This window comes from Pteropus medius, unplaced genomic scaffold (assembly GCF_902729225.1).
Source record: "Pteropus medius unplaced genomic scaffold, Ma_sr-lr_union100, whole genome shotgun sequence".
Lineage (NCBI taxonomy): Eukaryota > Metazoa > Chordata > Mammalia > Chiroptera > Pteropodidae > Pteropus > Pteropus medius.
Genome location: NW_024348533.1, coordinates 5454495 through 5470152, shown reverse-complemented (window position 1 = coordinate 5470152; position 15658 = coordinate 5454495). Strand labels below are relative to the sequence as shown.

The window sequence follows — 15658 nt, the reverse complement described above, 5'->3', positions numbered from 1 at the left end:
ACCCTCCAAAAAATATTAATAGAATAAAAATCCAAGAAAAATTAGCAACTCATATTGATTTCTTTCTGACAGATTAAATGGGCGTGAATTTACCTTTTCCAAAGGAAACTTTTCAAACAATGAATCTTAACAGTGTCCATTTTAGGAGCATGGTTTCTTTCCTCCCTCTCACCCCTAGGTGGCAGCAGGAAGCAGAAGAACCTACAGGAAAGGAAAGCTGATGTCTGGCTGTTGGAGGGGCTGTATTCTTGAGTTGTCATAGGATCAAGTTTTGCTTCCACCTCTGCCCTACAGTTTCATTTATTGAGTATTCCTAAGTTTTTCTGAGCTAATTTAGGTATCCAGATACTGATTTAAAGAACTACTGACTCAGCACTTACAATAGGCTTTAACAGTTAAAAAATAAGAAAATGAAGTGGGGATAGGAATGGGAGGGAGCATTAGAATTAGGACTCAGATTAGAAAATGGCCTCCTTGTTTTCTTAGTTGTTGCTCATTCGTATCTAGCAACTTGTTGACTGCTGAGAGCTGGTGCCCACTGAGTTGCCTTAGGCAGGAACCCCAGGTAACAGTACTCTTAACACTCAGGTCCTGGGGCAGGTGTGGTGGTCTGCGTGACCCTTCTCTGCAGCTGGAGGACAACAGCACAGGGCTGCATGCTACTGTCTGACTCCTCTGAAATCTATTTAAAGATAATAATGAATGCTGTTATTTGGAACTTTGTAAACATAAATAGCTCAGTATAGATGCTTGGGGTCAGTGGGAAGTAGGGATGGGATTGGGGTTGGGAGATGTAGGACGAAAATGTAACAAAAGTAAACATAGGAAAGGAGCAGCCGGTGTTTAGAGACTGGATGTGGGCACCCGTTAGTGGAGGAATCCTGTCCCGATAGCTGCAGACTAGGCTGGGGAGGTGGTAGGAAGATGTCACCTCTCCTCCCCACCCCATTGTCATGCTCTTTTCGTGAAACTCCTGCCCCTGAATTCTCAGGGTGCTTAACTTCTCTACTGCTTGCGTAGGGCATTTGTCTTATTCTGTAGCCATGTCTGTGTATGTCCCGTGTCCTAGAAGACTGGGAGCCCATGCGGAGGTTCCATTTGTCTTGATAGTCCACAGCGCTGTGCCTGCACAAGGCAGCCTCTTTATAAAAGGTCAGTTGAATGAATCTAGTTGAGGATGAGAAAGCAAAAATGACAGCGTAGACAGACATGGCTCTGGTCAGAGAGTCGTGATAAGAAGTGGAGTTTGTGAAGGGTGGTCACTAGGCACAGGGGATTAGAAAATGCTCACAGTTGGTGGGGAGAAGAGTGAGACAAAATCCCAGGGGGAGAGAAGGGGTGGGGCAGGGCAAGGCTCCTGGAAAGGCTGGGAAGGGCATTAACACTGGCCTGTGCAACAGGATGGAGCCTAGCACTGGTGGCCAGCCCCCACCAAGCCTGAGAAAGAGCCTTTACTGCCAGGGTTCTTCAGCTGAAAGCAGCAGCAATCTAAGTTAAACCATCTTAAACACAAGGGGTTTATTTGTTCTCACAGGCGAAAGGGGGGGATGGCTGCTCTCAGGTACAGCTAAATGCAGGCATCACGTCATATCCTTAACAGTGTGTATGAACGCTCTGGCCCTCTCTCATTGGCCCCACTCTTGGGAACACCCTCACACCAAGAGACTGGGCAGCATCAGGCTCGTGCCCTGCGAAAAGAGAGAAGATGGCCCAAGTCCAGGGACTCACCAGTCGGCTGCAACTGGGTCCTTTCTCACAGCTGAGCTGGTTAGTAGTCCTTGCTCAGCCGAGGTCACAGGACTTGGGGGAGGGGGAGGCAGCCCCAGAGGTAAATTAGAGGTGTTTCCAGAGTGAGGAGTATAAAGTGGTCAGGAAATCGCAGAGGAGTACTGCTGGGGTACAGGCCCTTGGTCAAAGCAGAGGAGTCTCATGCACTTTGCTGCACACGGACGTCACTCTTCTCCATGTTTTTCAGCATCTCCACGACACGGTGAAGAGGAACCTTGATAACACCACCTCCCCTCAGAATGGTGATCAGCAGAATGGCTATGGAGACCTCTTTTCTGGGCATAAGAAGACCCGCCGGGAAGCCCCCCTCGGAATAGCTGTCTCTTCCAACGGCCTGCCTCCGGCATCCCCCCTCAGTCAGCCTGACAAGCCTGGCACAGAGGTCCTGCAGGCTGGTGGGAAGCACTCTCTTGGGCCGGCCTCCATGGATAAGAAGCGTTTGGCAGACCCAAGCCTCCGCCTGAATGGAGGCAGCAGCCCTGGTGAGTCGTTTCCTCTGAGCCTGAATAAAGAACTGAAGCAGGAGCCTGTCGATGACCTGCCTTGCATGATTGCGGGAGCCGGAGGCTCCATGTCCCAGAGCAACCTCATGCCTGACCTCAACCTCAACGAGCAGGAGTGGAAGGAGCTCATCGAGGAGTTGAACAGGTCAGTGCCTGACGAGGACATGAAGGACCTGTTCACCGAGGACTTTGAAGACAAGAAGGATCCAGAGTCTTCTGGCACTGCCACACAGCCCCCGTTGGTGCAGGACATTAATATTAAGACAGAGTTCTCTCCAGCAGCCTTTGAACAAGAGCCATTAGGCTCTCCACAAGTGAGGGCTGGGTCTGCAGGACAGACCTTTATGGGGCCTTCATCTGGCCCAGTGAGCACAGATCCACCTAGCCTAGGGGGCTCTCAGCCTCTCTTCCACCCCTCTGGTCAGCCCGGGGTGGACTGTCCCAGTCCCAGCCTGATGCCGGCATCAGCCCAGGCCCAGAATGCACAAAGAGCCATCTCCAGTGTGGTGTTGCCCAGCCAGGGCCCGGGAGGGACCTCAGAGCTGTCCTCGGCCCACCAGCTCCAGCAGATCGCTGCCAAGCAGAAGCGCGAGCAGATGCTCCAAAATTCACAGCAGGCCACCGCAGCACCAGGCCAGATGTCCACGTGGCAGCAGACAGGCCCCTCCCACAGCCCCTTGAGCGTCCCTTATCCCATGGAAAAGCCTGCCAGCCCTCCTGGCTACAAGCAGGACTTCACCCACTCCACGCTGCTCACAATGTCCAACACGAACAAGGGCCCCCCCCGCCCCGGAGGCCCCTGCCTCCAGCCCAGCCACGTGAACCTGCTGAGTCATCAGCCGCCAAGTAATTTGAGCCAGAACACCGTGACTAACCAAGGCTCAGTGCTGGACTATGGCAATACCAAGCCCCTTTCTCACTACAAAGCGGACTGTGGGCAAGGTGGCCCTGGGGCTGGCCAGAGCAAGACGGCCCTGATGGCTTATCTTCCCCAGCAGCTGCCTCATCTAAGCAACGAGCAGAACTCCTTGTTTCTGATGAAACCAAAGCCTGGAAATATGCCTTTCCTGGGAGGAAATATGGTTCCTCCCAGCCAGGTAAGCATTTGCCTTCTCCCTGATACTCTGCATCCCAGTGGTTGCGGGGTCCAAGTAGTGGGGAAACAGAAAGAAGGAGGGAGGAGCAGCTGTAGTTGTCTTGTGACTCCTTGAGAGTAAAAATTGATCAAAACCAGGGCTGATTTTTAATAATAACAGGGTAAAATTCCCTATTGTAACTAGATTTTAACTCTTCATACATTTGAGGGAGCACCTGCCCTTAGTCTCATGTCTCCTTCATGCCATACAACTTATGTCATTTATGGCTGTATTTTGTAGGTAAAGATCAGGCTTAATGTGCTTCTTAGAGGCTTTGCTTTTATTTATTTATTTTTACTACATTTCAGAGCTCTGTGTTCAAAATACGTGACGTTTTAGTAAGCTTACGACCTTTTTAGATGAGTGCTGCTTCCTCCTAATGTATCTGAAGTCCATGGTTATTCAGACATGATGAGCAAGCCTCGCAGAAGCACATGGCTCTGTAAGGCAGAGAATGGTCAAGTGCCAGTGCTATCACGATCACGATTTGCATCTCTGCTCTCTTCAGATATGTTCTAAGATGCCTCCTCCCTGGAAGCCTTCCTGTCCAGGCCTCGTGCACTAACAAGAGTCCCTAGCTTCCTCAAAGACAATGCAGCATGCTTGCTTTTCTCACTCCACATTGTGGCCTAGATGTCTGCACACATACTCATCACATGATTGTATCTACTTAGCCAAAAAAACGGGCAGTTTAAGCATCTTAGCAGGTTGCATGCATAAGTAAATGTTGAAACTTCACTTATTTCAGCCATTTAACTGCTACACAGTAATAAAAAGCAACCTTAAGAAAAAGTGGCACAGTGATGACTGCCATTTCAGTATCTCTTGTCGCCCATAAGCTTCTGGTGATTGCGGGGAGGAAGTTACATCAGAATCTGTCTGCTCTAAGATTAGAATCTTGTAGAGATTAAATATATTAATGAGTAAGGAGTGGAAAGAAGCTCAAGAAATTGGACTTGTTTAAGTGATCATTGCTTTTTGCCTTTTTCCTGTTTTTAGTTAAACTTTCCCCTTCGAAGTATAAGTAATGATGTTGGAATAACTGTGGTAACTTTTGACATGACTCTCACTTTTGGTCCATGTGTGAATAGAGAATATTTGTTAAAGTTCTCATTGATAGTCTTTTTTAAGCATGAGTATCTAACAGAAGCCAAGCAATCTCTTCTCAGAAAAATGCCGTACATGAGTGGACAAATGATACCATTTCAGGCGGTTCAAGGACAGCCCCACCACCAGGGACCAGAGGCTTGCACACTCTGAATGTAGTGTCTCCATCAACCAGAGTCCCTCAGAGTCCTCTTCTAGGAGCCCACCTACATTCACTCCAGTGAGCCTGTATGTGTAAGCCACAGTTGCCTGCAGAAATGATTGTGTGTAGATATCCAAGCATAAATGTAAAATCACACCCTTGCTACTTGTGAGTCACAGGAAGCAAAGCTAATACATTCTTGGTGTCTGTGCCTGGACACCCAGGTATTCACTCTTGCTGGATGGACAGAGCTCATCTGCTCTGATGGGGAGCTTATAGACTTCACCGTGTCCCACCTGACTTGAGACCCCCTATCTTTGTTGACAGGAGCAGAACCCTCCCAACGTCCCCATGCCAGCCCAGGCCTCCAGCGTGGGGACCCAGCCACCCACTGCATCCGTGGCCAGCACTCACAGCAGCACCCCCTATCTCAGTAGCCAGCAGCAGGCAGCTGTAATGAAGCAGCATCAATTGCTTTTGGACCAACAGAAACAGAGGGAACAGCAACAAAAGCACTTGCAGCAACAGCAGTTTTTGCAAAGGCAACAGCACCTTCTGGCAGAGCAGGTAAAGAGAAAGGTGGAAGACAACCCCACCCCCCACCTTTGCCTGCCTCCCAAGTCGCCAGAGTGGCTGCAAGCTCCACTAGGAGTGATGTGAATATGTGCTCATTTGCATGTTCAGCATTAGTGCTTTGCTTTTTTAAACCCCTTTCCAGGATTGGGGCATTTCTCGGACAGTGGTGGCTTGTGTCAGAAGCAGCTTTATGTCACTTAGTGGAGATTTTAATGAAGACAGAATCTGTGGCTAAAACTCGGCGTGTTAGGGACATTTTTCCATGTCCATTGTCGGCAGCTGCCAAACCACTGAGCTCCATGATCCACTGGTTCGCTCTGGGACTCAGCTTCGTTGTAAATGTAGAGTTTGTTATAAGCCGGAACATGAAACAGAAATGAAAACGTGCCTGCGGTCCTGGAGCTGTAGAACCAGGACCGACAAGTCCCCTCCAAGCCCTGCGGTTCATCCGCTTGGTCATTAAGCAATCTGCAGGTACCAAGGTTACAAGAGTTTGCAGAATTTTAACTTATATCTTTAAGACATAAGAGAAGAAATAATCCAGAGGCGATTTTAAAACTCACATCATTGCCTCAGTTCTGCCATTTTTTAAATAACAGCTTTATTGGGTTATAATTCACGTGACATAAAATTCACCCGTTTAAAGTGTGTAATTCCATGGTTTTTAGTATCTTCACAGAGTTGTGCAGCCATTACAATTTTAGAACATTTCATCACCTAAAAGGAAACCCTATACCCATTAAAAGTTATTTTCCCACCCCCTAGGCCGCCACTAATCTACTTTCTATTTCTATAGATTTGCCTATTTCTGGACATTTCACATAAGTGGACTCGAGGTTCAACCTTGCTATAGCTCATATCAGTATTTTCCTCCTTTTTATAGCTGAATAATATTCTCTTGTATGATTGTTACTTCTTTTTTATCCATTCACCTGTTGATAGACATTTGTTTTGTTTCCTGAACTTTTTTTTGTGAACATAGGTTTTTGATTCTCTTGAGCGCGTATTTGGGGTGGTCATATGGTTGATAACGCTTACATTTATCCATTGAACACCTGCTGGACTGTCTCTCAAAGCGGTGTGTGAGGGTGCCAGTCTCTCCGTGTCCTCGCCAAGCTCGTCTTTTTGATCCCACCATCCTAGTGGGTGTGAAGTGGTATACCTTTGTGGCTTTGATTTGCATTTCCCTGATCTGCCCTCCATTTTTAAAACTGATACACCGTCTTTTTTTTTTCTTACTTATTGTTGTTAGGTCTGCCCCCTCTTTCTGTTTCTTGGTGTTTATTAAAAGTTCCCAGATGAGGTCAAGAGCGTTATCTCCGCCGAAGTCCGTCTGTGAGTCACAGACTTGGACCGACCCCGCTCTGACCTCACTGTGTGTCTCATGTGGGTCGCTTGCTTCGCTCTGTTGCTCTTGCCGTCTTCTAGGAGAAGCAGCAGTTTCAACGTCACCTGACTCGCCCGCCACCCCAGTACCAAGACCCGACACAGAGCACCTTCCCGCAGCAAGTTGGACAGTTCACAGGTGAGGGGGCGCCTGAGTTGGTGGCTCTGGGGCAGGGGAAAGTGGGCCCTGACAAGCAGGTGCTCCGTTCCATGTGTGCCGCATTCCTGTTGTCTGCCCAGCCTCACGCCAGGTTCACACTGCGTTCACTTGCTCAGGCATGCTTCAATCCGCTTAGCCAAGGCTCCTGGTTGTCGAGTTACCCTGCAGGCTGGGAGAGGAGGCTCACAGCGGCAGACCATTTTGGCTGGGTTCCTAGCTATACAGTCTTTTCAAGAAAAGCCCTTTCTAATTGGAAGATATCTTATCAACAGGAAATGGCTTCTATAATTCTTAAAAACGTTCTTTGCTTCTGCAAAATGACCTCCTCCTGGCTTCCAAATAATGGAGACTTACTACATTTGTATGAGGCCTTTGCTGCTTTTCTTTCTTCTTGTCCACTCACTTTGGTGTCACAGGTGACCCCGCCAGCCATGGACAGTTGACCAGGAAAGGGCAGGAAAAACTCCGAGTTCTTAGCTATCATGTATCAGATATGCAAGGAGACCTGGCTGCCATTGCTCAGGCTGTCACTCCAGAAACATATTGTGGTGCCAGTTGACAGACTCAGCAAAATGTGGTCTGGACCTGCCTTCCTGCTCTTCCTAGAATATCTTTGGAGCTTGTCCTTTTCTTGGTCAGTGACTCTCACTACGAAGTGTCCCAGAGAATCTGGCTACTGCTCTGCATTCTGGAGAGTGCAGTGGAGCCTCATGTGCACTGACGGGCTGAGGTGGGAGTCAGCAAGCATCTCAGAAGCCTGAGGCTCAGCCAGCGTTCCCGTCTCTGCCTTTGTTGTGCTGTCACTGGCTGTGAAATGGACTATTTCTTTCCCTCAAGCCAGTTTTTAGTTAGGTGCTAGTGGGGAGAGCGAGAGGAGAAACAGTACTGTTATGGCTAACCCTTACACAGTTACTCAGAAACCCACCTCAGTGTCCAGCAAGTCTCCCAAGGCCAGAACTTCTCTATCCCATTCTATGCTGTCCCGAGCACAGTGCCCGCCACAGAGTGGGTGCTTGGTAAACATCTGGACTTCTCCATGCCTTGCCCACCTGTCATTTGTGGTGTAAAAAACATGCTGTCACACTCCCTCCGCCACCCCCCAGTGCCCACTGCATGCACCCTCACCTAAGTGATTTAACAGCCCTAGCCCAGCAGGCTCTGAAACATGGTCGCAGTCCAGTACCCTTGGGCCATGCAGCCCTGTCCTTCATGATGTCCACAGCCTTTCTGAGTGTGGCCGAGACTCTTCAGTTTTATCTCTAAGCAGCTGGATGCTTCCCCACACCACAGCCCCAGAGCTACCCACACAGCCTGCTTTCATAATTTTGTACCTTTATGCACACTCTTTTCTCTCTGGAATACTCGTTTCTTGAAACTGTTAAACTTCCACCCTTTTAAAACCCAGTGTATTTGTCACCATCTCTCTGATGCTTTCTGCAATTTTCCCTGGCATTGAGCCTTTATCCCCTGTACTCTTACAGCCTGCCGACCCAGCTTTGCTGTCACTTGTCACACCGCTTAGAGCCTTCATTCAGGCAGGTCCTGAGTCAGATTTTTGGGGCCCTCAGTGCCCAGTGTAGGGCCTGCTGCAGAGCAGAGATGGGGTGGGCTTTGGAAGTCCGCCAGCTTCCTTCCAGGCATTGCCCCTTCCTCCCTGCCTGTCTTGTCCCCAGTGCTGCAGACTGGCCTTTGTCCCACGGTGTAGGGGCCTGCTGCCCTGTTGGCCCCCAGGGCTCCTCTCTGAAGCCCATTGACCATCTGGTGTTGATGTATGCCCATAGCATAGCGGCTGCACCTTGAGTCTTGGAGTGTCTCCACAGTGAGGGTCAAGAAATGCCAGCTTAATTGACAAACCCTTCTCTGTCTTCTAGGCTCCTCTACCGCTGTGCCCGGCATGAACAACCTGGGTCCCTCCAACTCCACCTGCCCTCGAGTGTTCCCTCAGGCCGGGAGTCTGATGCCAATGGGCCCTGGACACACTTCGGTTTCCTCTCTCCCCTCAAACTCAAGCCAGCAGGACCGGGCTGTGGCCCAGTTCCCCGGCTCCCAGAGCATGCCACAGGGCAGCCTCTATGGCATGGCGTCTAGCATAACGCAGATGGTTGCCCAACCCCCTCCACAGGCCACCAACGGACACACCCATGTCCCGCGGCAGACCAGCTTGGGCCAAAACACCTCGGTCTCAGCTGCCTACGGACAGAACTCTCTGGGGAGCTCTGGCCTCTCCCAACAGCACAGTAAGGGGACCCTGAACTCCAGTTTAACTAAGCCACAGGTTCCAAGGGTGTCAGCGGCCCTGGGGGGCCAGAACCCCTCCTGGCAACATCAGGGAATGCCGAGCCTGCGCAGCCAGACCCCAGGGAGCAGCACCGTGAGCCCCTTCCCAGCGGCCTCCAGTTTCCACGTGCAGCAGACCCACCTGAAGATGCCCAGCCCACAGTTTTCCCAGGCAATGCCCAACAGGCCCATGGCGCCCATGAGTTCGGCAGCTACCGCAGGGCCCCTGCTGCCCCCCGTGGGTGCACAGCAGAGGGCCAGTGCTCCTGCCTCGGCCCCGCCCCAGGGAGCCCCACAGCAGGGCTTACCAGGCCTGAGCCCTGGGGTGCCTGAGCTGGGGGCCTTCAGCCAGAGCCCTGGCGCCACAATGGGTGGCCGGGCGGGGCTGCACTGTGCCCAGGCCTACCCCATGCGGACTGTGGGCCAGGATCTGCCTTTCGCCTACAGCGGGCAGCCGGGTGGCAGCGGATTGGCCAGCATGGCCGGAGACGCTGACCTGATCGACTCCCTACTGAAGAACAGGACTTCAGAAGAGTGGATGAGTGACTTGGATGACCTTTTGGGGCCTCAGTAATGGGAGGGTTTATGGTGTTTTCAGCGTTCGTACACCCTGTATTTTTGTCTCATCTTCAACAGTGAGCAACTGTTTGGACCAAAAGCCCATGGCCTGGGGTGCCAGGTGGGTAGAGCAGAGCCCACGGCTGACCCCAGCCTGGCCAGGTTCTGCGGAGCCCATAGCTCCAAGCCAGCCACTGTGGTCCGTCAGGCTGGCCCAGACCATCTGCTGGCATTGAGACAGCAGGACAGGGTTATACAGGTGATTTTCTTTCCAAATGACCAAAAAACCAACAGTTATCACAGTGAAACCCCATGGTGTCAAGCTTATAAAAATCTGTGCCATCGTGTTGACTTAATCCAAGATTTCTCATGCCCTAATGTTGAGGACAAGTTTTTGTTGAAACTTTATATAGCAGAAGTATTTGCAATTATAGCATAGAAAAGGTTAAATTTTTTAAAGATTTTAAAACAGCCTAGGATAGGTGGTGGTTTAAGTTGATTAAGTGGTATGGAAACATAGGGCTTCCTTTTGGTGAAGAGACTTTTTCCTGCTTTGTCAGCTTTCAGGGGAACGAGAGAGTCACTGGGAAATCATTTCTGTAAGTGAAGGCTATGACTACATGTGCCAAAAAGGAACAGGCTGCTGTGCAATGGCAGAGCTGGTGACAGATGTGGTCTTTCCAGCAGCTCCTCCCCCTCCCAGAATGCTGTTCTTCCACGTCAGCATTTAGGAAGACCCCAGACAGCCCTGGGCTAACTGCCAAAATGGAGTCTTTGGGTTTTGTGTGTCCCTTTTCGTTGTAACTTACTACCTTCTGCAGCTTCTCTGACAACTTCTATTTACTGTGTTAGGAAGGTGACTGTTTTTGAGTTGTGCACAAGGTGTTTTTCTTTCACCCTGGCTTCAGTTCCCATGCCTTTTCTTTCTTCCTCTTTGTTTTTCTCTCTCTAGCTCAAATGGAAAACCTCTTTAAGGCAATGACTTACTAGATTGGAGGAGAAAAGAAAGAGTCATTATAGTTCCCTAGGAAGTCCTAGCAGTGGCAAGAGGAGGGTACCCCTCCCTAGAAAGGAAAGTGTCGTCAAGAGAAGGGAACTCAGAGGTGTGCCCTGTCGGGGAGGGAGGCTAGGCTGTAGGCCTGGCCCAGGAAGGAATTCTACTTTGTTTTACTCCTGCCACTCCCGTGTCAGATGACTTGCACTTTTTAAAGATAATTGCTTTATAACACTAATACATTCTCTCTAAAAGGTTCAAGTGGATTTCTCTTTTAAGGTCTGTGAATTAATAGACTTGGCTAAGCTAAGAGTCCACAAAACAGAGTATTACATGTGGCCTGGTTGTGGAAAAGGAGATGGAGAGAGCACTTCGGAAATGGCAAGCGCGGGGTGAGAGCCTTTCACAGAGTGTTGGAGAGAAAAAGGTGCGCCGAAGAGTGGCTCAGACGTTGGGCAGTCTCTGGAGAAACCACAGCTCCATTTTTATGTCCCCGGAGTCTCAAAATACATAACTCAAGGAGTGTTATATGTAAAGAATTGAGCCAAGGAAAGTATTCATGCGGCCAGCCTGAGTGGCTTTGATGAAGGGGTGGAGGGCCGTCCACACATCGGTAACGATTTTGCACCAGCAGTGCCTTCACAGGGGTACCTGGACCCTCAGATTCTCTTCTCTAATAGCCATTTCCCACCACAAATAGTGGTGTTGGGCCATTTGCCCTTTAACCGCCCTCCTCACCTTCCCCAGAAGGGAATGAATCATAGAGCCAGTGAAGACTCCACCCTCTGAGTAAGTTCTCCAATCTGAAGTGGAATAGGGGGACTTCAGTGGGTTTTCTACCAAATATAGCGGGCTGGAGGCTGGTGATGGGCCCTGTTCCCCACTGGTCTCCCTCTGGCTGCTGCTCACCTCTGTCCCCAGGGCGCTCTGCCTCCCCTCCTGGGAAGGGCTGCCCCCGCCTTAGTCCTGGGGCCACCTAGACAGCAGGCTGCTTGCTTGCTACAGTGTCAGAGCAATAAAATGTGATGCTGGGGTCCCCCCAGGAGCTGCCCATGGCTTTATTTATGAACCTGGTTTGGGGTGGTTGGGGAAGAGGACCCTGCTTCAGTGCAAATCACCGTCTTCCAGGAGCCATGACTCAAAAGGGTGCTCGGACTTTCTTTATACACATTTGCTTTGTGTAAATAAATGTTTACAATTTTATATTAAAGATGGAATAAGCGTTAGAGCTCTGACTGTATATTTTTTACTTTTATAGATTTTAAAACTATGATCCTTTATATATGTGTTTTGCGGGAGCTATGATAAGTTTTATGGCAAACAGTTGGTATTAACTTTTTATTGTCATCAAAGTACATAAAAATCCTATTAATCCCCTTATTCTTCTACTTCCCTTAACTCTGGTATACACCAAAAAGAAATCTTGACTTTCTGTTTTATCATTATAAAATAATAAAAGTATTTTGCTAGTATGGAAACTGCTTATGTATTATCTTTGCATGGCTGTGCCAGTAGGGAAGGAAGTGGGCCACCAGTACTTTGTTTGGTAGTTGGGTTTTTTTTGTCATTTGGCTATTTTCTTACTGAGCATTGAGGTGGGGGTGAGGTATTTGGTTTGGTTTACCTCAGAGTAACTTCTGCTATTTGACGATAGGCATGAAGTTGGAACTGACACTGTTGCAAGATACTCAGGACAGAGAGATGGGACACTGAGGCAATAAGCAGGAAGTAGCATTTATTGGTGCCAGCACCAGCTCAGCAGATTCACATCCAAAGGCTGAGCCTTGATCGCAACAGGGCTTTCCCTTATACACACCTTATACTTCCTCATTGTAAAGTGTATTTTGATTGGTTGGCGGGCCATAAGGGGGGTGACCAACCAGGGCCAGTGGTCTGTGCCACATCAGCTGTGACACTGGAAAGTCCTTTACCTATTATGGTAAGATAAGTGAACAACCTTCAACCGTTATAGGAAATGGTTAGGGCAACCGAGACAATTGTGGCTACCACAACACCACTCAGAGCCCTCTCTGGGGCTCTTCCATGTCCTCATGTCTAACATGAGGGAATTCGGACCAGCTAACTCAGGGATACTTTAGGTCTTTAGCAGTTGAAATGTTTCACAGCCACACCTTGGAGATATCGCAGTTTCGGGTCTGGACCCACCGCAATAAAGCAAATATCGCAATAAAGCAGGTCACATGAATTTTGGGATTTCCCTGTGCACATAAAAATTCTGTTTATATTATAGTGTAGTCTATTAAGTGTGCAGTAGCCATTGTAAAGATTATAATTGGTCATATTTCGATATCTGTGTCTCAGAGAGGGTCATCCTCACCAGTAACAAGTCCATATTAGAACAAATGTGAGATGACTCTGCTTGTCAGAGTAACAGTGCCGGCTGCAGTGTGGCAGGCTGCTATACAGCCTTTTGTGGGAAGAAATTCTGCAAAAAGTATCAAGCTTCTTAAAATCGTCGTGTGTCCAGCCCAGCAGTTCCAATTCTGAGCAGCCATACCGGATACAGAAAAAGGTCCTAGCACAGGGGTATTGTAGTGGCACTGTTCTTAAGTGCAGGAAGCTGGGACAGTCTGGACAGCTGTCAGGGGACTGGTTAAGTGCATCACAGTGCTTCCACCTGATGAGCTACAATATCGTTACTTTAAATGTTTATGGAGGTTTTGAAGGTAGCTTGGACTGATGATTTTGTTGGGCTGCTTGTGTTGGAAGACAGTAGAAAAGAAATCTGGCTAATACCACTCTAAAAATCTCCTGCCCCCAGCTTGTACTCAAGGTTACCAGATAACTCCCATAATCAAAGGAGGCATTGGACAGCAGGCCTCAGCAGTGGCAAGGGCCAGGCATTCCAACCTCTGAACTATCTGTTGCAAGTCCATGGCCTGTTAGGAACCAGGCCACACAGCAGGAGCTGAGTGGCAGGCAGCCAGCCAGTGAAGCTTCATCTATATTTGCAGCCACTCCCGAGCACTACTAGTCAGCTCCACCTCAGATCATCAGGCCTTAGATTCTCAGGAGCACTGGTCCCTGGGGCCAAAAAGACCGCTGCCCTAAGGGACAGTTTACTCAGCATGTGTTTACAGAGCATCTGCCATGTGCAGGGAGCACAGCAACTGTGCCCAGAGCCCTCAGCCGCTTGTAGAGCAGCGTCACAAGCAGGTCAACAGGATGATGTGAGAGCAGTAAGTGTCGGGAAGGAACCAGTAGGGCGGTAAAATGGAGGGTGCTGGGCCGCGAGGGTGAGGGGCAGTCAAGACAACTTAGATGTGGTGATTGGTGTAGGCCTCTTGAAGGAGGGGACATTTAACTGAGACCAGGTGCTGGAAAAGAGCCAGCTGGAACTGGGGGAAGAGCAGATCACGGTCACATGGACAGGAAAGGAAGTTCCCCAAAGGAGAGGGGCACTGTTAACAGGAGGGGAGGAATGCAGAGAAAGCAAAATGAACAGATGCTGACACACGGCTTAATTTAAAACATGAAGGACATACCGCTGCCTATGGTTAGGGACATGGCCCTTGCTCTTCTGCCAGGCGCAGTGCAGGCCTCCACCAGTCCAGGCCTCTGCCAGCCCAGCCCCAGGAGATGCCCGGGGAAGGACAAGGTCTCATGTCCTCCCTGGGGTTGGACCGCACCTGCTGTCGTCAGCAGCATTATTAATAAGGCAACTTCTTCAGGATAGCCCGCTGAGGAGGGTCTGAGTGCGGCTATAAAGCTGCTCAAAGATAACTCTCATAATCAAAGGAGGCGTTGGACAGCCAGGCCTCAGCAGTGGCAAGGGCCAGGCATTCCAACCTCTGAACTATCTGTTGCGGGTCTATGGCCTGTTAGGAACCAGGCCACACAGCAGGAGCTGAGTGACTGCCTGTGAACTTAGGCTGGGCTAGTGGTTGAACTCAACTAGAAGTTGTAGGCACTCCCAGGCAGCTCAGGATGGTGGGCGATGTCATGGAAGTGGCTCACTGGCCATCTCCCCTTTTGTCCTCCAGATAGCCTCACTGGCCATCTCCCCTTTTGTCCTCCAGCTAGTAATGCACCTGCTGCTTTGTAGACTGGCCATGCTGACGGTTCAAAGGTCATTTGTTCTCTGAATGGTTGCAAAAAACTGGGCTGTAGACTCCAGTTGGTATCTATTAGACCATTTCGCAAAGCCTGGAAAAAGGAACTTCAGCCCCTTCCCGACATGGAAAGCAGCGTGGCAAGGACAGAACGCACAGATTACCTGGGCAGTGCCCTGGAACGGACTCTCTGAGGGTAACATGCCCAGGAAAACGAGGCACTGTCTGATGCACAACTGGATGTGCCAAATACAGCAGCTGCCCCCAGGGGTGAGGTGGGGGGTAGGATTCCCTGTTCGGACCAGTGTGGTAGAGCCAGAAGACTACCCTGCTGCAGGTTCCTCATGGAGCAGGTTCCACCGGAAGCTGTGGAGAGGAGCAGAGACAGCTATGCCACACACTCATGGAGTCTGGAGTCCGTGCAGAAGGCCCCTTCAGGCATCGCACCTGGAAAGCAGAACTTAAGGTTACTGAAGGGTCAGAGTCATGTTCTTAGTGAGTCGTTAAGGCTCTGGCTGCACTAGACACAGCTGACGAGTGCTTGCCTTTAGACTCATCACTCCTGTCACCAGCACCATCCCTCGTCTGCAACGTAAAGGTCCAGGTTGTTCTATGCTTCTGTAAGCACCCAGGCTCCTTCCTACACTCAAGACAGGCCTGCCACTTGCAGTCTGCCTCTGAGCCAAAAGCCACAGGTACGGACGGCCCTCTTACCTGCTGTGTCCTGTTACCCCAGGCTGGAGGCACAGGGTCCTAAACAAATCCCAGTCTGCTTCGTTAGTTATGTCCCTCTCATGCCATTTCTTCTTCTAGATACTTGCTTGTGCAGTGAACGATGCTTTTCTTAAACTCTGTAGCTGCCTCTCATTCATCTCGTCAAGCCTATCCTGTCCTGCCTACTCTGTTGGCTCCCTCGTCTCTCATCCCACCTTTAGCCACTCAATAGCATTCTCAGATG

At 49.8% G+C, this 15658-nt stretch overlaps 1 protein-coding gene across 4 annotated transcripts in view; it reads left to right on the top strand.

Moving 5' to 3' along the window:
* The window catches only part of MAML1 (mastermind like transcriptional coactivator 1), a 41956-nt gene extending 29851 nt beyond the window's left edge, over positions 1-12105 (top strand). For 3 of the 4 annotated variants that reach the window (XM_039880246.1, XM_039880248.1, XM_039880250.1), the window contains exons 2-5: positions 1976-3388; positions 5004-5243; positions 6681-6777; positions 8670-12105. In XM_039880246.1, the coding sequence (XP_039736180.1) occupies positions 1976-3388; positions 5004-5243; positions 6681-6777; positions 8670-9649 (2730 nt within the window). In that variant the 3' untranslated portion in view covers positions 9650-12105. Of the gene's footprint in view, positions 1-1335; positions 1768-1975; positions 3389-5003; positions 5244-6680; positions 6778-8669 lie in introns of those variants that run through there. The other variant, XM_039880247.1, reaches the window with a different exon arrangement.
* The last annotated feature ends 3553 nt before the right edge of the window (positions 12106-15658 follow it).